At 44.1% G+C, this 22,668-nt stretch overlaps 1 protein-coding gene across 3 annotated transcripts in view; it reads left to right on the forward strand.

Moving 5' to 3' along the window:
• Window positions 1–19,801, forward strand: part of LOC147679827 (prosaposin-like) — a 158,326-nt gene extending 138,525 nt beyond the window's left edge. For 2 of the 3 annotated variants that reach the window (XM_086943383.1, XM_086943385.1), the window contains 7 exons: window positions 3,069–3,214; window positions 4,659–4,889; window positions 5,606–5,792; window positions 9,974–10,131; window positions 11,671–11,751; window positions 18,932–18,983; window positions 19,606–19,801. In XM_086943383.1, the coding sequence (XP_086799509.1) occupies window positions 3,069–3,214; window positions 4,659–4,889; window positions 5,606–5,792; window positions 9,974–10,131; window positions 11,671–11,751; window positions 18,932–18,983; window positions 19,606–19,673 (923 nt within the window). In that variant the 3' untranslated portion in view covers window positions 19,674–19,801. The remainder of the gene's footprint in view (window positions 1–3,068; window positions 3,215–4,658; window positions 4,890–5,605; window positions 5,793–9,973; window positions 10,132–11,670; window positions 11,752–18,931; window positions 18,984–19,605) is intronic. The other variant, XM_086943384.1, reaches the window with a different exon arrangement.
• Window positions 19,802–22,668: the final 2,867 nt, after the last annotated feature.

The following is a 22,668-nucleotide window of genomic DNA, read 5'->3' on the forward strand; positions in this document are numbered from 1 at the left end:
CCCTATAAATACCCCTGTACCTCAAAACCCAAACCTACCCCTGAACCCTAAAAATACCCCTGTACCCCAAAACCCAAACCTAGCCCTGAACCCTAAAAATACCCCTGTACCCCAAAACCCAAACCTACCCCTGAACCCTAAAATACCTCTGTACCCCAAAACCCAAACCTAGCCCTGAACCCTAATAATACCCCTGTACCCCAAAACCCAAACCTAGCCCTGAACCCTAAAAATACCCCTGTACCCCAAAACCCAAACCTACCCCTGAACCCTAAAATACCTCTGTACCCCAAAACCTAAACCTAGCCCTGAACCCTAAAAATACCCCTGTACCCCAAAACCCACTCTTAGCCCTGAACCCTTAAAATACCCCTGTACCCCAAAACCCAAACCTACCCCTGAACCCTAAAAATACGCCTATACCCCAAAACCCAAAACAATATCTGAACCTTTAAAATACCCCTGTACGCCAAAACCCAAACCTACCCCTGAACCCTAAAAATACCCCTGTACCCCAAAACCCAAACCTAGCCCTGAACCCTAAAAGTACCACTGTACCCCAAAACCCAAACCTACCCCTGAACCCTAAAATACCCCTTTACCCCAAAACACAAACCTAGCTCTGAACCCTTAAAATGCCCCTGTACAGCAAAACCCAAACCTACCCCTGAACCCTAAAAATACCCCTGTAACCCAAAACCCAAACCTAGCCCTGAGCCCTAAAAATACCCCTGTACCCCAAAACCCAAACCTACCCCTGAACCCTAAAATACCTCTGTACCCCAAAACCCAAACCTAGCCCTGAACCCTAAAAATACCCCTGTACCCCAAAACCCAAACCTACCCCTGAACACTAAAAATACCCCTATACCCCAAAACCCAAAACTATATCTGAACCCTTAAAATACCCCTGTACCCCAAAACCCAAACCTAGCCCTGAACCCTAAAAATACCCCTGCACCCAAAAACCCAAACCTAGCCCTGAACCCTTAAAATACCCCTCTACCCCAAACCCAAACCTAGCCCTGAACCCTAAAAATACCCCTGTACCCCAAAACCCAAACCCAGCCCTGAACCCTAAAAATACCCCTGTACCCCAAAACCCATACCTATCCCTAAACCCTAAAACTACACCTGTACCCCATAACCCAAAACTATATATGAACCCTTAAAATACCCAAACACCCCAAAACATATACCTCAGTACACCAAAACATATGCCCCTATACCCATACTTACCTTATCCAAACATTTAAAAAAAACATGCTTTTACCATTCATGCATTTACAACGAATTTCGTTGTAAATGTATGCGTAGTAAAAGCATATAAATTGTAATGCCATGCGTTATAATGGCATTGCGGAGTCATGGTACTTTCGTAATGAAAGTATGCGGAGTGATGGTATGCGGAAAGAAAGTTGCGGAATAATCGGTGTTTACCCTCCCCCGGTAAGTACATTGGTGGCACGGCGGCCCACATCTCCAGCAACATACTCATATTTTTTCACCACCCATTTAAAAAGTGCCCAGGTCTCTCTCATTGATGGCCAGCACCAACATACACTTTTAGACACACCTCCCGCCACAAGTTCTAGAATTGCGAACATTAGAGCTGGGGAGCTACGTTCGAATCTCAGCATCAGCTCAACATCCTGTGATTTCAGGCAAATCGCTTTGTCTCCCCGTGCCTACCACAATGAATGTGTTCTTCTGTAATGTAAATTGTGCTCATGCCATGTTGTCGAGTTTGCGCTATATAATATTGCAAAGAAATATAAAGTAGGGAAACTCGAGTTCACACACTACTGAACGCGCACTCTTAAGTGTATCAGGAGTGCACTGTGAATCCGAGCGTTTCATAGGCCTGTCACAGATAAGAAATGCTATCAAAACGAAATCCTACAAAACAATATACTACTGGCCGGCAGCAATTCATACCCGGACAACGTCGGCACGGGCTGCTATCAACAATGAAATCATAAACCAAGGACTTATAGAAATTGAAGACTCACTGTATTTATTAAGCGAGAAGTCCTTACAAGATTTCAGCCTGCCGCCAGCGGTCCGAACTAACCTAACTGGATACCACAATATCGCTACCGCACACAATATTCCAGAGCTAAATAACTACCTTGCTCAACACTTGCCTAACTTAGTTCCCGATCAACAACTCGCCTACAACACCATAGTTGATAGTGTTGAAAAGAAGCAAGGCAAACTATTGTTCATAGACGCCCCCGGTGGCACAGGAAAGACTTACCTAATCAACCTCATACTTGCCAAAGTTCGATCTTCTGGGAATTTGGCTCTAGCTGTTGCTTCATCTGGAATAGCTGCCACTTTGCTAACAGCTGGGAAAACAGCACATTCTACCTTTGAACTGCCTCTAAAAGTTTCCCTTGAAAGGGATTCAATATGCTCTATTCGGAAAAACCGACCTTTAGGAACACTGCTTCAAAATGTGTCTCTTATCATGTGGGACGAATGTACTATGATACTAAAACCATTGCTGCCTAGCCTTTTTTTACCCGGACAACGTCGGGACGGGCCGCTAGTCTATATATATGTATATACATATATATGCATATTTTAATACAGTTATGTTCAATTAGTTGGTGAAATTTATTAGCTTACTTATGTTTATCTTTATCAACTATATTCACACTATATGTAATAATGCTGTAAGCATTCCGTACCTTGATACTTCGGACCTGACTTGTAGATTGGCGGACGGGTTACTCCATCACAAACTTGACAGATATCTCGTCTGCCGAATTACAATTGTCATTGTATATAATGCATGAGCAGTTCAGTGGACGGAATAACCGTCAGACTTCTGATGGAATATCCTATCCGGCGAACTCTAAATCAGGCCCTTAGTCTTAAAACTATGCTAACCACCCCACCTCAACAATCTATGTATCGTTATTGATGCTAGATAAACATTTCTGATGCAGGTCTTCCTTTGTTAAATAAATATTAAATGAATTTGTCTGATAATAATGCTGTTTATTTCTGTATCCGCATTTGTGGATTGCTTATGCGTGTTCCTTTCTGTTTTGGCGCAGAGGAAACTGATATGGAACTGTCCTCTCAGGAGGACCCAAAGTTGTGCCTGCAGGGCTCCAAATACTGGTGCCAGAGTGAAGAGACGGCCTCACTATGCATGAAAGAAGACTACTGCATGGGGCTCTGGCAGAATGTCCCTGCAGAGGTAGGTGTTCACAAAATAATTCTCACCTTAAAAAGATCTGCTTCGTTATTTTTTCCTTTGGCACAGAGGCTGACTTAAATGTTTTGCCCAGACCAGTGCTTAACTTGAGCCACTGGTATCCGGTGCTCAGCACCAGCACTTAATCTTCGCATTGGTGCATTTCATGAGCAGTTATGGACACATTTATGGTAGGTAGGGAGGAGTAAGTAATTTGCCCAGAATCACAGGATGTTGAGCCAACACCAAGTCAGTAGCTCTGGCCATTACACCAGACCCCCTCCCAACTTTCATGGTTAGTAGTTGGTTCTGTTTATGACGCCGCTAACAGGAGAAATGGGCTGGTGCAAGCTGGCTCACTTTGTTTTTTTTAACAAATTAACCACTGGCACAGATGTATAACGGGCTGTTGTTTTCTGATATTTTATATGGTAATTCACAATTTGTTATAGTGACGTTGTCGTTTTTTCATGTGGTCTGATTTAAGATAGTGGTTAATTAAAGATTCTGACGTGTTGCCTACTCTCTGCTGCTTGTGAATAAAATGCAGTATCACAAATGAAATGGTCCCAGAGGCATGAAAAAGTTCTCCTGTTACCATTATTTGTCAAGGTGGGAATATTTCAAGATGGCGACCAAAACTTCAAACGGAGGTCTATATGTAGGGAAATACCGCTATGGCCCGCCAAGCATATTGCAAGTTTCCTCACCGCAACATTTTTCATGGAGGTGCAACTGTCATGAAACGTGTGGCGGTGAGGAAACACAGGTGGTGCCTCATGTCATGTGGATGCACACAGGGGGGCACATCATGCACATCAGTGGCTGCACGGCTTGGACTGCAGTCCATACCGTGCAGGTACTGCCTTTGACGTTCCCGTTGCGGTGCCTATGTCAGTTTCTACATGGGTTTGGCGGTGCAGGAGTGGGGCGGTCCCGCTCTCGCATGGCAAAACTCTTAATAAGGACCTCAGGGTGGATTGGATGAGAACATTCCTGTGAGAAAAACATTTCATGTGCCTGCATCATTCGTTTTAATTAGGTCAGACTATAAGGGGCTGGGCCCTGGTAAGAAGGACCCTAATGCAAGTTAAATCGGGCTGGAAAGATTGGAGACTGTGTGCATGTGACATATCCAGTTCATCAAGTACAAATTGAAATACAAATAAAAACAAATGCATGACATTTCCTCATTTTTAGCCCGCCCTCTGACGTCTGTAAGGGGTTATTTACTAATGTGTTGCGTATGGAACAAGTGGCAGGAACCAATGAAAAGTGATGCCAACCATTAGGTCTACTTACCAATAAAAATGCCTGAAGCACCGCTCAAAATTCAGCAACACAGCGCAAGTTGCTGCGCAGCCCAGCGCAAGTTCCTTGCACAGCACTTACTAGATCGAGGTCCATGTCTCAGTGATTTGAACTCTTCTTTCCATCACTTCCCCAGCTCGAGGGCTCTTCACATGGCGCTCCTGAAGATGCTACCGAGGAGGAGGAGGAGAAAAGGAAGAAGAAGAAGTGCAAGAAAAGGAAGAAGGACAAGAAAAAGAAGAAAGACAAAAAAGGAAAGAAGGGGAAGAAAAACAAGAAGAGAAAAGACAAAACTGGTGTTAAATGCTCAGGCTGCACCCAGATTGTGACGAACTTGCAGAAAACCGTTGGCGAAAACCTTGATGACGTGAGTGCCCTAACCTTGACAACAGACAGATCTGGGCTCGAGGTCCTGCCTAAAATAGACTAAAGTATATCTTTTCACTTCTAACACTGTGTCCTTGGTGTTTGGAAGCCACCCTCACCAGGTGCACCAATCCGCCTCTACCACCCTTTTCTCTGTAGTTTATGATAAGTGTTTTTCAGTATTTTTGTCAAATAGCCTATTACCTATGTCTATGCCATTACTTATGTCTATGTTTTTCCCTTCTTTGTTGAAAACCGCACAGTACTTATAAAATGTCCCATGTAATGCAGCCTAATTTAAATATCAAACTTTGCAAAGCTATCAGCAGGGTCTAAAAAACCATTTTTAAGGTCGCAATGAGATGTCCCATAAGGCGATCTCTCAAGAAAAAGCCGAACGAAAATCCATCAAATTTGAAAGTACAAAGAGCGCATCCGCTTTCAATATTTTTTTCCAATCTGGTGATTTTCAGTTGAGCCATTTGTGAGAAGAAGCAAATAAAGTAGCTGTTCAATACACATGCATGACTTGTAAATCTGCAATAAATGGCCAAAGGTGGGGGAAATCAGTGACAGAATGATAGGTAATGTGATATTGATGTGTTCTGATTACTTATTGTATGTTTTCCCGTGTTCATTCTTCACCTTGTAGAATGCCTTTTATACACTCCACATTTCTTATCATTTGTGTGTTTACCACATCCTTTGTTTCTATAGGACACAGTAAACGGAGCTGTTGATTCCATGTGTGATGAGGTGGATGACAGTATCTCTGAAATCTGCACGACCATGAAGGAGAACAACAAGGATGACCTTGTAGAAGCTGTGAAGAATGGGGATAGCCCAAAAGACATCTGCACACAGATTCAGATGTGTAAGGGCCAAGAGTTGGATGACAGTGAGGGTAAGGCCATGAGATGGGTTTCCTCCAGAATTTCGAGGTGCTATGTCAAACCTAGACCCTAAAGTGATAAGTAAGACCCATTGAGTGCTGAGCTTCTCACATCATCGTGCATTTCACCTATGGAGCCCGATCTCCAGAGATAGGCCATTTACGACGGAGCAAGCACATTCTCATGGACGCTTAGCTATCACGTTGACATCTGCTGACTGTCGCTGAGAATGGGGGCTCTTATGGGTTTTTCACTGCCAGCCTGTACCCGATGTCTCTTCTGGAGGATAGGGTTCTCTTACATTTAGGACTGTCATCCTGGCCTCTGCGCTCTTCACCTGGAAAGAGGCTCATATGAATCCAAGACAACTAGCTCCTAAGTATTTCCCTGCTGTTTAGGTTGTAGGTACTCGCCTCAACTTCACTGCTGTCTCCATAGTCTCTGTTTCCTTCTCTTGGAGGTTAAAGGGTGCATTTCATATGAACCTGGGGCTTCCCAGGTGATGTCTGATCTCTTATTCTGCCTTTAATAAGGCTCTTTGATTGGAAGCCTGACCTCGGATCCCTTCTTCTGGGAATAGATGATCTGATAAGGATCTAGGACTACCACCTTGGTCTGTAATCTTTGTCTCTAGATGAGTGTTCTCCTCTTGGGCCTCCAGTTGGACGCGATAGGTCGTGGAGTTCAATGCCTGCTCTGGGAAAAAGATGTTATCATGATGTCAAGAACTTGTAGCCTCTTGTGTAGATGGTCCTTGTTCATGCAAGGCAGGTTCTCTAATATGTGCTTGACCTTCATTATTTTCTGGTCTCCAATACCTCCTCAGCAAGTTGGAAGTTATGAATGTCTACTGAACGAGTAGCCTGGACTTCTATGTTCTGACAAAACTAGTCGCTGGCTGACAAGGCTTTGTTTGTAGGTGGTTCACAACACGAAACAAAATTCAGAAATCACTCTGCCCTCCAACCTCAATATCGAAAGTCACTTCTAATGTTCACCTGACCCACCTCATCCTTAATCATTGATGTCCCACTGTATTTTCCTTCTAAGCACCAAGCGGTACACCTGATTTTGTAAGTCGAGAAATTCACTCACCTGTGTTCATCCTCCTGACTTGTACAAATATGCACTTAACACCATCAGTGCTGGCCTTGATGTTGCCAGGTGCTATCAATTCTTAATTATATATCTTTGGATCCAAATAAAGCATTTGTCCCACACAGTCAACACATTCTTTTCCCTCCCTGCCAATCATCCTCCACAGACCACCATAACCTTAGCCAACATCTTAACATCTTGGCTAACTACTTTGCCATGTATTTCCACAATAAGATAACAACTATCAGAAACTTTATGTCTGCACTACATTGTATGCTCTGCACTTTAACCTTCACCACCACTACGTGCTCTAAAATGATCCTTCTTATCCTTAAAACCGAGAACCTTTCTTTGCCCTCTCAGATAATCAAATCTGTGACTCTTTTCTCCAGTATCTTCAGTTCTCTCTAAAAGGCTAAACTATTCAGTTTCTTTCTCCTCACTGGTGTTTACACACAGTGTTTCGAAGCCTTTCTGTTTAAAATACCCCTACCTATTTCTCGAATAAAAAACATAGCACTCATTTTGAAGATGTGAAGATTTGTTACTATTGTCCAAAATATTTGTTTGCCAACGACATGCTGAAATTTCAAGCCTTGAAGATATCAACGGATTTTGGTGAATATCTTTTTTTAAGCTAAAGGAGGCATTAGAGGGAAGTGGTTCAAGTACTCAACATAACTACCCTAGTTATATATTGGAGTGTTATTGTTACTGGGACTGTCAGCCTGAGTGAAGATTAACAGAGTGTGATTGTCAATATTACATATTTCTCTTATTAAGGTTCACATAACTTCTAACCTTACCCTTGAGATGGTCGCCTTTAGTTAGAACTGGGTGCATTAGGCAACAAAACTTTGGATTCTTGGTGAATTATAGATTTGTTTTTATTTGTCTATCTGTGTAACTTTCTACTTTTGACCCATAGCCAAGTGATTCAGGTGATAGGCCATGTTAAGTCGGGAGCTCCTTCCAATACCTGCTCGCCTAAGTTAGGTCATGGTGTCACGGATGGTCTTGCCCCAGCTTTAACAACTTTTTTGAACATAATAATTACGGCAGGCAATTTTCCATCAGAGTGGAAAGAGGATTCAATCTTGCCTATGCTAAAAAAAAAAACCTTGCTGGATCCTAAGGAGGACAATAATTTCCGTCCAATTTCACTGCTACCCTATTCCACTAAGCTTTCGGAAAAACATACTAACACTATCTTATCTAGCTACCTGGAAAATAAAAATCTGGACATTGCACAGTATGTCTTCAGATCAGGCCACAGTACGGAGACACCTCGGATAGCTGTCTCTGAAGAGAACCGATCCATTAAGAACAACTTAGGGAGAGCTGCGGTGGTCCTCTTGAACCTCTCTGCCGCTTTTGATGCGGTCAGTCATGTAGTTCTGTTAGAGGGCCTGAGAATGATCGGAATGACTGCTTCAGCATTTGATCTTCTGGCAGGTATAGGGAGCAGATTGTGACACTTAGGGAGTTTAAACCGAGGCACTTCTCCTTCCCCTGTGGGGTCCCTCAGGGATCATCACTGAGCCCGCTTTGATTATTTACATGGTAAGGCTGGCTAAGCTGATTCACTCCTATGGGTTCGCCATAGTAGCTTATGTGGACGATACCCAGACTGTGGTATCAGTTTCGAGCAACATGTAGGAGGTTGCCGACAGATTAAACAAAAATATAAATGCCTTTGTTAACTGGATGTCCACTAACTGTCTGAAGTTAAACTCAGACAAAATATAGATTCTCATTTTTGGGAAGGATACTAGCTTCTGGAATCTTTCATGGTAGCCGCAGGCCCTCGGCCCTCTTCCAGACCCAGACTCCAGGGTAAGAAATCTTGGAGTCGTTTTTTTGGGGGGTATTGTCCGTTAGAGAACAAATTAACAAACTGACAGATTCATGTTTCTTGATGCTGAGGTCTTTGACAAAGGTGCTGCCTTTCATTCCCTTCCAGCCTAAAAAATCAGTGGTCATTGCTCTTGTTCTCTCCAGGATTTATCATTGTAATGCCATCTATATGGGCATCAAACAACTGGCACTCTAAAAGCTTCAGATGTTGAAGAACACTGCTGCTCACCTTCTAAAATAAACTTCCCAAACACGAGTCAGAGTCAAACACTTTGCTGGAACTTCACTGGCAGCCTGTAAAGAAAAGGGACTCATTTAAGCCACTCTGGGTGACTCACACAGCCTTATATAGCACAGGACCTGTCTATCGTGCAAGCCTATTCAGGTGGTATCAACCAAACAGAAGTTTGAGATCTGCTGCTTCATTTTCAGTTTCGGTCCGCAGGATTAAGAAAGCCTCTTGTGGCGGCCGCAGCTTTGCACACACCTCTTGCCAGGTATAGACTAAACTTCCATTACATTTCAAAAGCCAGTCAAGCCTTTTCAGTTTTCATAAACAGTTGAAATCATGGCTGTTTTCCTCATCTCTTTATCCCCAAAAACTCCTTAGTAAGTTGCTCTGATGATTCTACACACAGAAGCCCACTCGGGTATTTGTGCGCGTTTAGAAACTTAAATCAATCTATCTATCTATCTATCTATCTATCTATCTATCTATCTATCTATCTATCTATCTATCTATCTATCTATCTATCTATCTATCTATCTATCTATCTATCTATCTATCTATCTATCTATCTATCTATCTATCTATCTATCTAGCATTAGCTATGTACATATCTATCTTTCTGTCATTCAATAGTTAGCTATAATGTTTTGTTATATAGCGATGTAAATATCTACCTATATATTGCTAGTTGGCTTTCTATAGAAATATATGCATAAATACACACACACATACTTCATCTATATATATCTAGATAGATAGATAGATAGATAGATAGATAGATAGATAGATAGATAGATAGATAGATTGATAGATTGATAGATAGATAGACAGACAGACAGACAGACAGACAGACAGACAGACAGACAGACAGACAGGGATATATATAGGAAAAATACTATTCAATGTAAATCCTCATGAGGCCACTTGCAAGGAGGGGACCTGCCTTGTAGGCAGTTTCTTTTTTCACAGGATTTTCACTTGGAATGGTCCTTATGTCTCCTGTCCCAGGTGCTCCAGTTCCTCCTCCAAGTGTTGGTCCGACATGCATCTTCTGCCAAGCATTCATCAGCTTTGTGAAACCTCTGCTTTCAGACAATGTGCACAAGAAAGACACTGGGCCGGTGCTGGCAGATCTCTGCATGGAACACTTTGGCAATTCGACTACGGTAAGTGTTGTAGCGATTGTGTTCCATTTCAGTATTTTAAGAGAAATGGGTTTGTTAGAGGTAAGTGATGGCTTGACTACTCAATTTGGGAATAATGATGATTTCCATATGCCTGTTTGACTTGGGATTTCACCTCTTGTGGGGGGTATTCAGAGAGTAAATGGAATCCTGTAAACCGCAGGCCAGGTAGTACACATCAATGTTTCCCATTGAGAATGGTGTAATTTCAATAGCCATCTAAAAGCTTTTCACAAAAGAACTATGGTGTGTGATATGTTCTTTCAAAATATATTCCTTCTGAATAACTTTGAAAACCAAGCTTTTTCTGAATTAAATCTGATACATTCACATTAAAAACTTTTCATGAATAGAAGTGATATGCTCTACATAAATATAAATGGATAGATCTACATAATACACAAATATAAAGCAAGAAGAAATACCCACAGACATGAATTTGAAAATCTGAAATTAAGTAAAGAAGTCTGAACAATATAGGTGGAGGAAGAAATAAGGAGGAAATATGAAAGCTATAAAGCAGATTTATCTAGGAGTGCTCTGGTGGTGGGTCTGACAACTGTATAGAACTCTGTTAGAACATCATACACAGTGCCCTTCCATGTAATCTGGTAGTCACACTATAACATCCAAATCTGTGCATAATAATGTCAATGGGTTTTGGCTCTTGTATTAGCATTAGCAAAGTCTTCATCAGAAAAATGAAGAAAATTAAGTAAGTTGCATGTAGATCAGATAGGAGTCTGGTGAAAATGCCAAAGTTAGATGTTTTGGTACTTGAGGAAAAACGCTTCCACAGTTAGTGTCCGCTGTAGTCTTTGGATACCACAATATTTTTCTTCCTAGAAGAACCTGAGAGTTGAGAATAAAACCTCTGAATAAAGATAATAATTATGGAAACTTGTGCTAATTTACTGGGGACTGAGTCAGGATTAGTTACCGTGAGACCAGGGAGTATACTTTGAAGAAGTGCCTCTTGGGGAGGCCTAGAAGGGGCCCAAAGATGGGCAGAGTGGGCTAGGTTAAGGAGTTTTTGAAAATGGGTAGACTGTAGTACAAATAAGGAGCTCTGAGCCGGGCGTGTATGTACAGGTTGTGGGGCATTGACGAGGGTGTATGGGTGGTACAATAAGAGTCTATGATACTGATTGTGCAGTCAAGTTGAAGTGCTCTGAGATGGATATCTCTGGGTAAGAGTAAGATCTTCTGACATTTGAGTGTGTGGTCAGGTTAAGGGGCTCTGAGATGGTTGTGTAGGTCAGAATATGTTACACTAGGATTTGTGACCAGGCTGAGAAGTTCAGACAATGTTCATACTACAGCAAGGATTCCAGGTCAGGAGACTTGGGAAGTGCGGTTCAACTGAGATTCACTGAGTCTGTAGTGTGCAGTTACACCTATTCATTGATTCCCTCCATGTTTTACTCTGTATCTTACGCTCCTCTTGTGCTTATGTATATAGGCTCCTCAGTTTGTCTCTATACTAAAGTTTAATTCTACCTCTTTATGTTTCCCCAACAGTGCAACAACTTCCTGTCAACCTATGGCCTGCTGGTGAAGCATGTCCTGCTAAAGCCCTGGGACGAAGTCACCACCTGCCAGGTGAGTGGTACGGCCCAGATAGCGGGCAGCAGGGCACTGGGGTATGCTTTAGATCTCTGGAACCCCAGAGACAAGCAGCGAGAGGTAATGACCAGTGAGTTTCTCATAATTGATGAAGCCAACCGCAGAACCATGGACTGTTGTGGAGACTGCCAGGGTGGCCCCATCTCCCAAGCAATGCATCATTCATCTGTAACTAAGGGTCTAGCCACCATTTCAGTGCTGTTTACTTTTCCCAGGCTGCTTGGATCAATAAATCAAACCTTAGTGACTTTGGGGACCATTGGCCTGGAATGAGCGGTACCTGGAGCTTGAGATGAAAGGGTGCTTAGTTATGGCTTAACATATGCACCCCGGAATCTGTTAATTAACTGACCAGAGACTACGCCCTATGAAATAGATCTACCAGTAGAGGCTGCACCCTGATCATTATGGAACCAAGAGCATACCTTGGTCCATGTGGAACTGAGAACTGATGTGTTCCAGATATTGTGATATCTCCACCTTGCACTTGTTGACAACAAAGTCATCTTCATATTCCCCAAACCTACTGTGGTAACAACCATCCTATTGAGTTTTGCTCATGTGGGGAAGGGTATTAGGAATCAGGCAAAAGTCTCAGAGAATCTCTCATCTTCGGGTGCAAATGTGGACTCCCTGCTGCCACCTCCAAAGTCAGTACATATACCCAAATGTTTTACAACAAAGTGACATTATGTGCTAATCTATAGATAACATGAGTGACAACATGTTAGCATATAAAATGAATAAAAGAGGGAATCCTCATTACACCTTAGTGACATTTTATCACAAACCCTAACGAATTAATCTAACCCTAACCTATGTTATAGTTTGCTGATTACATCCATGCCAATCACCTGCACACGTTTAAGCTATTTGGGCTGAGTCAAGTCGGAATCCCCTTTCTCAGCATCCCTGCAGTAACTGGTCCGTTTACATTGCACTGCCCCAATTACCGGTATCTTTTATACCTTTTTCATACATAGTAGCCTATAGAGCGAGGAGGGGTTTACACACTCTGAGCACCAGCATTTTATTCCACAGGACAATAAACAGGGCCGTGCAGGACAAGTGTATTTGCATCTCTGCGTTCCGGTCTACTGGATCATAGATGTTTAGGCTAAACAGCTGGCCAGCTAGAAATCTACCTCAGGAGCTTCTGGAAAGCCTGCTTCGAAGCACTCTAAAAAAATTGTAGGAAGTCTGGTATGTTAACGTTCCCCCATTACTTTAACACTGTAGCACACAGGGCATGATGAAAGGGCAAGGATTCTTACTGTCGAGCATACTATTGCTTCAAGAAGCTGTCCTGTGGTCACCATCCTCAAGCATGGAAATCCTAGATTTTATCTTAAACGTTGCAGCACCTAACTCAGCTCTGCCCATTGTTTGCCTCTGTCTTAAGCTTAGATGCACAGCTCTCATCCTCAGCATCCACATCTTCCTCCTTTGGCCGGCTAGCATGGTGTGCTGGGAGTGACAACTCTTGTGACTTCAATGCTATGGCCTTGGCATGGTTCACGACGTATTGGAGAGAGACGGAAGCAGTCTCTAAGCTCGTAACGGAGGAGGCTCGTCCCACTGCTGAAAGGCAGCAAATGAAAAGAAAATGATAATAAAACTACTTTATTGCCATTTTTATTTTTCACTTACTCGCCAAGCTTGCCGAGCAGCCGAGGCTGCTGCACGTAAGAGCGGTGGGCAGTGGGGCCTGGTGGGGGGTGGGGGGAATTAGACAGACGATAACAAGGGAACTTTAATTATTTATTTAATTTTCCCTCGTCGTCATCCGTCGAAATCCCCCCCACAGGGTCCCACACCCCACCCCTTTTACCTGCAGTGGCTGCCGCCGAGTCTAGGTAGCGGCGAGGCCATGCTTTGTATCAGCAGCAGCCAGACCCAGGAAGGAGGAGTGGTGGTGCACTGTATGTGCGTATGTCGGTTTTTGTCAGCCCTCTTAGGATGGCCTAACCAACATGCACACTTACATTTCTCCATCCCAGCTGTCTTGCATAGCCAGATGGGAGAAGAGGCACATACTCCTTGTCCTGAACTGAGCGGCACTTCAGTCCACTCAGACCAATCCCTGCACTTCTCTCTCATTCTAAGTAATAGCTTGAGAGCAGCGTCTGGATTGGGTTGGGAGGGTGTCAGAGGAACACTGAGGTGCCTGGAGCAGAGAAGCACTGAGGCGGTGTCCATGAGTGGTAGGTATTTTCTTTTTTTCTTTTTTTTTGTCCTCCCGCACTGCCCCACCAAGTTTTAGTGGCAGCAGCCGCCACTGTCATAACATCCTCCGGTTGTTTCTCTGGTGCTTCACCCATTTCACTATGCTTGCATTTTCTAGACCTTCCTATGATTGTTCTCGCTCTGCGTTCTGTGCTTGTCCAGTTCCTCAAGCAAAAGTTATCACACCAGTGTTCTTTGTCCACTGGTCAATGGCCGGAGCTACCAGAATCAAATCCCTCTTATTGAGAGAACAGACATATGGTATTATTTGCATGCTCCCTATGCCGCTGATAAGTCACTTTTTCCCATATTAAAAGTGACGCACCGGCGGCACAAGGGGCTTGTAAATAAGCCCCTGAGTTAAAAAAAAGCATCTTAACCGCATCGCTGCTGCAGTGATTTTTGCGCTGTGCTGCAAATTACCATTTTGCTGGTGTCATGACGAGCTCAGCTCGTCATCAGCACACAACACCCGTGGGTGATGACGAGCTGAGCTCGTCATCAGCATAGAAAGGGTTAAATACTTATTTCCCTAGAATAGCCGGAAACATTCTAATCACAACCTATTCCCAACACCACCTAATCACCACAACGTAGTATACAGTTTAAGGTTGGTTGGGTAAAAGGGTGCCTGGGGTAGAGGAGATGCTTGATTGCTTGATGAGGCCCTGCTCCTGATTGCCCAGCGACTGACATCCCTGGCTCTTCAGGGTGATTAGTTGACGGCTCTAAGAGCCTGCTGGTCACGCCCCTATTGTAGCTCATATTGTGGTCCACTATGTAAGTCTAGCAAGCTTTAAAAGACATAATGGAATGACAACAACAAACAGAAACCTACAAGTTTATATAAACAAGAGGCATTATGATTAAAATGTTAAATGTTAAATGTCGTATACTTGTAAAGCGCACAGCTGCCCCAGCAAAGGGGTGTCCCGGCGCTGTATACCGCTGGGGAACCCATCCTGGCTTTCCCTGTGAGATGGTCCCTCCTGTGCATCTCCAAGGTGTAGACAAGCATCCCCGGCGCTGATTGGGCCGTTAGTAGAGATTAAGCAAGCTATTGCCCAGAGTTGCTGAGTGGGACCCATGGTTACAGTAGGCACCGAGGCGAGAATTATCGAGTCCGCAGATCATGGCCCAAGACCCTGCCACGTCGGGAATCGAACCCTGGCCGATCTCTGCTTCCGGGTCTGCCGCCTCTAACCAGTGAGCCACACCACTCCACTGTGGATCACTTCTCCAACAAAGACAGGCACATTTATAGGGACATTCCTAAGTAAGATGCCTTTTAAATGAGATGGTTAAGGTAGGATGAAGGCAAAACATTTATGGAAAGAAAAAAGGACTTTACAAAAACGTTTTTGAGGCCGAAAGTGATTTGTCTAATTCATGGGTGAGGATTCACACTCTTAACTCAAGGGCAGTAACAAGGAATGTGGAAGAATAGGCTCTTGTGTCCTTATAAATTCAGAGACTGACTGATGATTGAGTGATTTATTTATGTAAGCCAATAGAACTCATTTTTGCTATATGGCCAGGACACAGTTTGTAAAATAAAGTGCCCTGGTGCCCGAAGTTCTGCTCAGAAGCCCGCAGCCAGATCCTGCTTTCACCCTTTCTGATGGACACGCCGGCTTTCTCTTGCTCCGGCTTTCCAGGTGTATGTTTTTCCATCCATTGCTCTCGAAAAATATCCGTGGCCAAAAACAATTGCTGGTGCCTCCCACCGCAAAGCACTGGCTGAAATTAAGCACTGCTCATATTCTCATCTGTTTGATTATTGAACTAGAATTTTCAGTATGTTGGGGAGTAGCGAGAAGAATCTATAACCAGACAAGGCCACGATTATGTTGGGGATTAATGGAGAAACGAATCCTTTGATCTTTCTGTCGAGGAGAGGAATATGGCTAGGATTGTTATGGCCCGACTTTGAAAAGATCTTACCCCTCCTCTGTGAGGCACTAGCTGTAAGCATGAGCGAATTTTGCGGATCTCGCGTTCGCGAATTTTGCGGATTTGCGGATTCGCAATCCGCAAAATCCGCGAATTCCCGCGAATTTGCGGATTTTTTTTTTTTTTGTGTTCGCCCGTGTTTCTGCCAGTTCGCGAGGGTTTTTACAATTTCGCAATTTGCGAACTTACCTGTCGGGTCGCAAGTTTTGCGAACTTGTTGTTTCTACGTGTCCAACCTGTTTGGGACACTCTTCTTCATCACTGCCACTCTCTGTCACCACTGCCACTCTCTGACTACTCATGCCACCCTCTGGCCCACCCATGCCACCCTCTGTTTCATCACCACACCCTCTGGTTGTCCAGTGTACATTATTTTCGGCAAAGCAAAGCACACCTTCCCTGCCTCAAGTGACCTGAATTAATTTGGGGCTGATTAATGTGTCACAGAATATTTTTTTAGCTGGCACCTGCTTCCTTAGTGCGCCCTGATTAGTGATCTTTTGCACTTGCTAAGTGCTTTCATTGTTGCAAAATTAGTTACAACACCTGCCCTGCCCCGACTGACAATAATGAATTAGGGGCTGATTAATGGATTTTAACTTCCAGCCTGGCTCCTGCTTGTCTCCCTTAGCTGTAATTCATGACCTTTGTGGCATATGTGTAACTATTCTGAGGTTCAGAGCAGGGTCACATAATAGTTTCAACTGGCAACTGAACTCTGGAGGGGCCCCTCAGGAAGCACTACAGGAAATGGCTACTAATGATGTGCCTGAACTTTTGAACCTGGTAAGTAGTTACTTTCAGTTTTGCTTAGATCGTATTTCTGCAATTTCGCACTTATTCGCGGGGCGCGAACTCACGCGAACAGTGCGAGCAGTGCGAGCAAAATCCGCTGCTCGCGGATTTGCGGATTTTGCAGGAAATTCGCAAATCTCGCGGATTGCGGATTTCCCGAAAATCCGCAAAATCCGCGAGCGGAACGGATTTTCCGCCCAGCTATGAAGTACTCTATGGGGTCTACTGTTTTGATAAGGCTCTTGCTAGCAAAACGGGGAGCTTCTGTCGTTTCAACCGAGTTTAGGCTGGATTTAAGAAAGACCCTCAAGTAGAATAAAGGTGCAAAGGTAACCCCAAACATTATCTCCAAATACAATGATCTAGGAATTCTGATGTTACTTCTCTATGTTTTTTTCTTCTTTTGGGAGTTGCTGTATTGGAATGTTAGGTTAATATTTCGTCATAGATAATTTATTAGATAATTTATTGTACCTCTGCAATGCCACTTTTTTAAACATACACTAAATGCAATTTGTTGTTGTTAATAGCAATAATGTACAAGTTAACAATAGGCACAATATATGTTCAAGATCTAATTTAATGTTTTAAGCACAAGATAATACGGTCGGGAGTTAAGGTTTAGTGACTGCATCAAGGATGGAAGCGGAGAGTGAGGACATGCCTTGATATATGAATTTCCTCCATTTTGACTTTCTGTGGATTAGTCACTATTAACGAATCAGCTGAACTTAACTCCCCTTTAAGTGTACTTTATTTGGGGAATAGATTTATATAAAGTAAGTTCCATAGCAAAAGGGTGCTCTTGAACCGTTCTATCATTAGAGTATAGCACTATGTTAATTATGACCCCCATTACAGAATCTCCCTTCAGCAGAGCCTCAGGAGACCCCCCGACATCCGCATGCCTCCCATATAGAAATGGAGACGCTGTCCGCAGCCGGGGTACAGGCTCACTAAATGGGCATTTTTTAATAGAAGCGTGCAAGGTAGGGGGCATCGCTGGCGTAATGTGTAGATCCAATGGGAACTACAGTGTCATCTATCTCAGGCTTGCAGAGGTCTGGGTGTTGTTCAGGGCCGGACTGGCCTTAGCAGGCACTGCGCATTTGCCCTGTGGCCCGGAGGGGTGGAGGCCTGTTTTGTGCCCGTGGGGGGCGATTTTGTCACTGGGGGCTGGTTTTGTAGCAGTTCTGCAATATCGGCCCTCTGTAACAAAAGCTGGAGCGGTGCTTCTTACTAGCACCAACCCCACCCCCAGCTCCGCTCCCAGGGCCAGTCAAACAGCAATCTGCTAGGCAGGCTGCTGTTCCCAGTCCGACCCTGGTGTTGTTCTCCATCACTAATCTAGAACCTGCTCCCTCCACCACTCAAAGCTAAAATCATGGCGAACATATTTGGCTTGAAACTTTCATTAAGCCCTCAACTCAATGCCAGGATGAAGGCTGTCAACATGCAACTATTCTCACTTTGCAGAGTCTTTGTCCTTCAAATCTTTCATTGAAAGATATCTCGATTTGGGATAGGTAGCCTACCACCTTTAGTGGTAGGACTGCCACATATGTGATGGGGGAGGTGTAAACGCTTTGTTGAAGACCTCTCTGTAAACATGGCTCCACTCTCACTCCTGCTCTCCTGATCCTTACCTTCTCTGGGCCCATCTTGTCCAGCCCACCTTTTCCGCACTGTCCCTGTCACTCCCTTTCAAGTGACAGCCACAATTCTCCTTGGACTTTGAGGCAGCTTCAGAAGTGCTTTACAAGCTATTAAAGTAAACCACAGCACAACCCTTTAGATACAGTGCTAAAAAGTAGCAAAAAGTTGCAAAATAGTGACAGCAAAGACCATGTAAAAAGCAACCTAAAGTAAAATGGTCAGAAGCTACCTTATACATGATAGTAGGGACCATTCTATATGGGCAAATCATTTTTAATATAAATATATTGTTGTGGAAAGAGGTTATGGCCTTTGATGGATTTCAGCCAGGGGTGTTCTTTCCCTAGAGTACCACAATTTGTCATTCATATAGTGCTCCATTTCATATTTAAAAGGCTGTGGATGAAATCTGAACGGAGGCACCCTCTTTTCTGACTCCCCCACCCACCAAGGCTCTATTGCCCTCATTGATTTCTAGTGAGGGAGTGAACTTGCCAGGCTGATGGCCTAAATTTTGTTTTTACAGGAGGTTGGCGCATGTGAGGCAGGAATCCCGATGCCACAGTTTGATGTAAAACGTGAGTAATGTTAACCTGGTACACACACTTCAATTTATTGCTTATTCGAAGCTATCAAACAGCCCTCCTTCTATTCTACTGCGGTATATAGACAATGAAGTCAAAGTTGGGATTCGTTATTGTATTGTATCTGCATTCGTATAACGCTTACTACCCCCTGATGAGGTGTTCAAGCACTTAATGCCAGGTGAGCAGCACACTGCTCCAGAACCCATGGTGTAGTGATTAATCCAGTGGTTCTTGGCTATTGGGATAATTCTTCTGCACTAAAGTAAACCATTGCATGGATTCACTATGGTTTCGTTGTAGTAGATGTAAGTAATAGGTGTTACGTGTGATCATCACTGGGGAACAGTGAATATGTGAATATCATGCAGATGTTTTTGGGGGTAATAGATAAGCTAGAGGAGATTAGACAGTATTAGTTTGCATGGGTATGACTTTCAAAACTGTAATCCAGCTTCACCTCAACTGAACCAAAGTTCTCAGTTACAATGAGATAACAATGGGAAACTTGAAATGGAACAAAGTTCGCCTTCTGACAAGTTATATTATTGGCCTTGGTATAGCAATTGTAGAACCTGATCCTTACTGATGACCATCTGTTTCCATACTTCAATAGGTGCTGCCTCACGCCGTAAAGACCTGGACGATACCCGTTCCACTCAGCTGGTCATGGTCAATGCCTGAGATCAACCGGCTCTCCCATGAGCTTCATGAATAGATACGCTCAAGCTTCGCAAGGGACCTCTCATGTTGTCACCTGCAGTGCTGATGATGCTTTCACAATGAAGATTAATAAAGTTTCTTCTTGATCACCTGTATTGTGGTTCCTGTTATTCGAAGTGGTACATGTTAGAAGAGTAGCAGTGATGTACATCATGCACATCAGTTAATGGAACTAAGAAGATCTATTTTGACAGCTCTTTAAATGCTACAGCAGCCCAAGTCTCCTTGAACACTTTTCGAATTTTTATATTGATCACAGTTTTATAACATTGGTAAAAAATGATCCAGTATGCTCTTCAATTACTCAGAATTCACCTCATACTACAAATATTAAACAAAAATAGTCACATCAAAGTGATAAATAAATGACACAATTTTTTCCATTACCATTTGGACAGTTTGTATAGCACAAACTTGACCCGAAGGTATCGTGTATCAGAGTACTTTACATAGCACCAGTTGCGTTATATGAGGACACATTCTTTTTTTTTGTTTTTGTTAGGCACTAACTCAAACATCTCTTGAAATGTAATAGAGTTACCCACATCCTCCTGAAATGCTAATTAGTTAGCCACATTTTACTGAAATATATAAAAATGCCACGTCTTTACATTTTAAAATCATTACCAACTTGCTATTGATATTTATAGAAAGCGCTAAATATCTCCCTTTATCCTACTACTTGCACGTAAAATATTTGACATAGTGCTGAGGCAAGATGGCGGCCGCACTCGCGACGTGTAGGACAGCCTTTCTTGCCGCTCCCCGCTTGGCGACTCTTTCAGCATAGCGGGATACATTGTTGCAATTCTAAATAAAGGAAAAGCTTGGGATGACACAATACTGCTTTGAACTTACTTGCAGGAAAAGCTGTGCTGAATCCGAGTTTCGCGGCTCTTCGACGGCATACTTGTCATTCCGGACGCGGAGGTTTCAGCTTTCGGCTTCTGCACGGCACTGCAGAGGGACGGCCGGTCTGCGGGTGGGCGGACTCGAAAAATGTACCAGGTGCCGCCGAGGAGGACACGGCCGGATTGAGGAACTTAACTGCTGCCTCTCCTGCCGGATTAAAACAAACTTGTGGAGAGACGAGCAATATGCCCCCCAAGGGAGGACGCAGGAGGCCCGAGCTCAGGATAATATGCCGGCTCCCATTCAAGATCTGGGACCCTCAGGCGGCATGGCGGTTTTGGAGTAAGCATGGGCGAAATTTGCGAATTCGCATTCTGCGAATTCGCGGATTTCCCCATGAAATCGCAAAACAATCCGCAAATTCGCGAATTTTCCAGCGAAATCCCTGATTTTTTTGCAATTTGCCCTGGAGTACTTTCTACTGGCTAATCCAGTAAGTGCTCCCTCATTGGGTAAATGTATAGTGCTTTTACTACACTGCAGCTGCGTAAAGGGCCAGAAGATGTGTCTCCAGTGACAATGTGTGCCTGTAACGCAGGCACAGGCACACATGGTCACTGGTGACACATCTTCTGGCCCTTTACGCAGCTACAGTGTAGTAAAAGCACTATGGGGCAGATTTACAAGCCGCTTGCGCCTCTTTTGCGCCGCAGTTGCGTCACTTTTGTGACACAGCAGCAGCACAAAAGATGCGATATGGTGCTGGGCATTAACAACGTGACGCATCTGAGAGATGCGTCACGTTGTAAAGCCCTGCGCCATCAGGAGGCGTTCCGGCGCAGGGGAGGGCGTTCCTGCACAGGAACGCCTCCTAAATGTGGCTGAGTGAAATCTACAAGATTTCACTCAGTCACTTTTAGGACAATGCTGCGTCAAAACCCTGCGCCTGCTTGAAGCAGGCTCAAGGCTTGACACAGCATTGGGGTGATAGGGCCCCCCAGAGCATTGCTGGAGCTGCATCGTGCTTGCGACGCAGCTCCAGCAATGCGCTGTTTTTACGGCACAGATGCGTGACGCATCTGTGCAGTTTTTGCCACATGGTGCGCCGCATTGTAAATGCGGCGCACCATGGGTGGCGGAGCTGCGGCGCACAATAACTGGCGCATCCCTGGGGATGCGCCAGTTATTGTAAATCTGCCCCTATACATTTATCCAACGAGGGAGCACTTACTGATTAGACAGTAGAAAGTACTCCAGTTGAGTAGAGGTATTGCACAAAAAGGTGGCATCTTCGTGGGCAAATACTCAGGGCGGGATTCATTCTGCCCCCTGTTAGAATCGTTTTTGTGCCCTTCTGCCCTCTGGTAGACTCGTTTTTCCCTTGTTTTTCTGCCCTTCTGCCCTCTGTTAGACTCATTTTTCCCTTGTTTTTCTGCCCTTCTCCCCTCTGTTAGACTCGTTTTTTGTGCCCTTCTGCCCTCTGTTATTCCCTTGTTTTTGTGCCCTTCTGCCCTCTGTTAGATTTGTTTTTTGTGCCCTTCTGCCCTCTGTTAGACTCATTTTTGTGCCTTTCTGCCCCGTTAGACTCGTTTTTTGTGCCCTTCTGCCCTCTGTTAGACTCATTTTTGCCTTGTTTTTCTGCCCTCTGGTAGACTCGTTTTTCCCTTGTTTTTCTGCCCTTCTGCCCTCTGTTAGACTCGTTTTTCCCTTGTTTTTCTGCCCTTCTGCCCTCTGTTATTCCCTTGTTTTTGTGCCCTTCTGCCCTCTGTTAGACTCATTTTTTGTGCCCTTCTGCCCTCTGTTAGACTCATTTTTGTGCCTTTCTGCCCCGTTAGACTCGTTTTTTGTGCCCTTCTGCCCTCTGTTCGACTCGTTTTCCCTTGTTTTTCTGCCCTTCTGCCCTTTGTTAGACTGCTTTTTGTGCCTTTCTGCCCTCTGCATCACCACATCTTCACTCAGCGCTACCCCAGCATCACTCAGCACCACCACATTCACTCAGCACCACCACATTATCACTCAGCACCACCACAGCACCACTCAGCACCACCACAGCATCACTCAGCACCACCACAGCACCACTCAGTGCCACCACAGCAGCACTCAG

Source organism: Lissotriton vulgaris, chromosome 11 (genome assembly GCF_964263255.1).
Source record: "Lissotriton vulgaris chromosome 11, aLisVul1.2, whole genome shotgun sequence".
Taxonomy (NCBI): Eukaryota; Metazoa; Chordata; class Amphibia; order Caudata; family Salamandridae; genus Lissotriton; species Lissotriton vulgaris.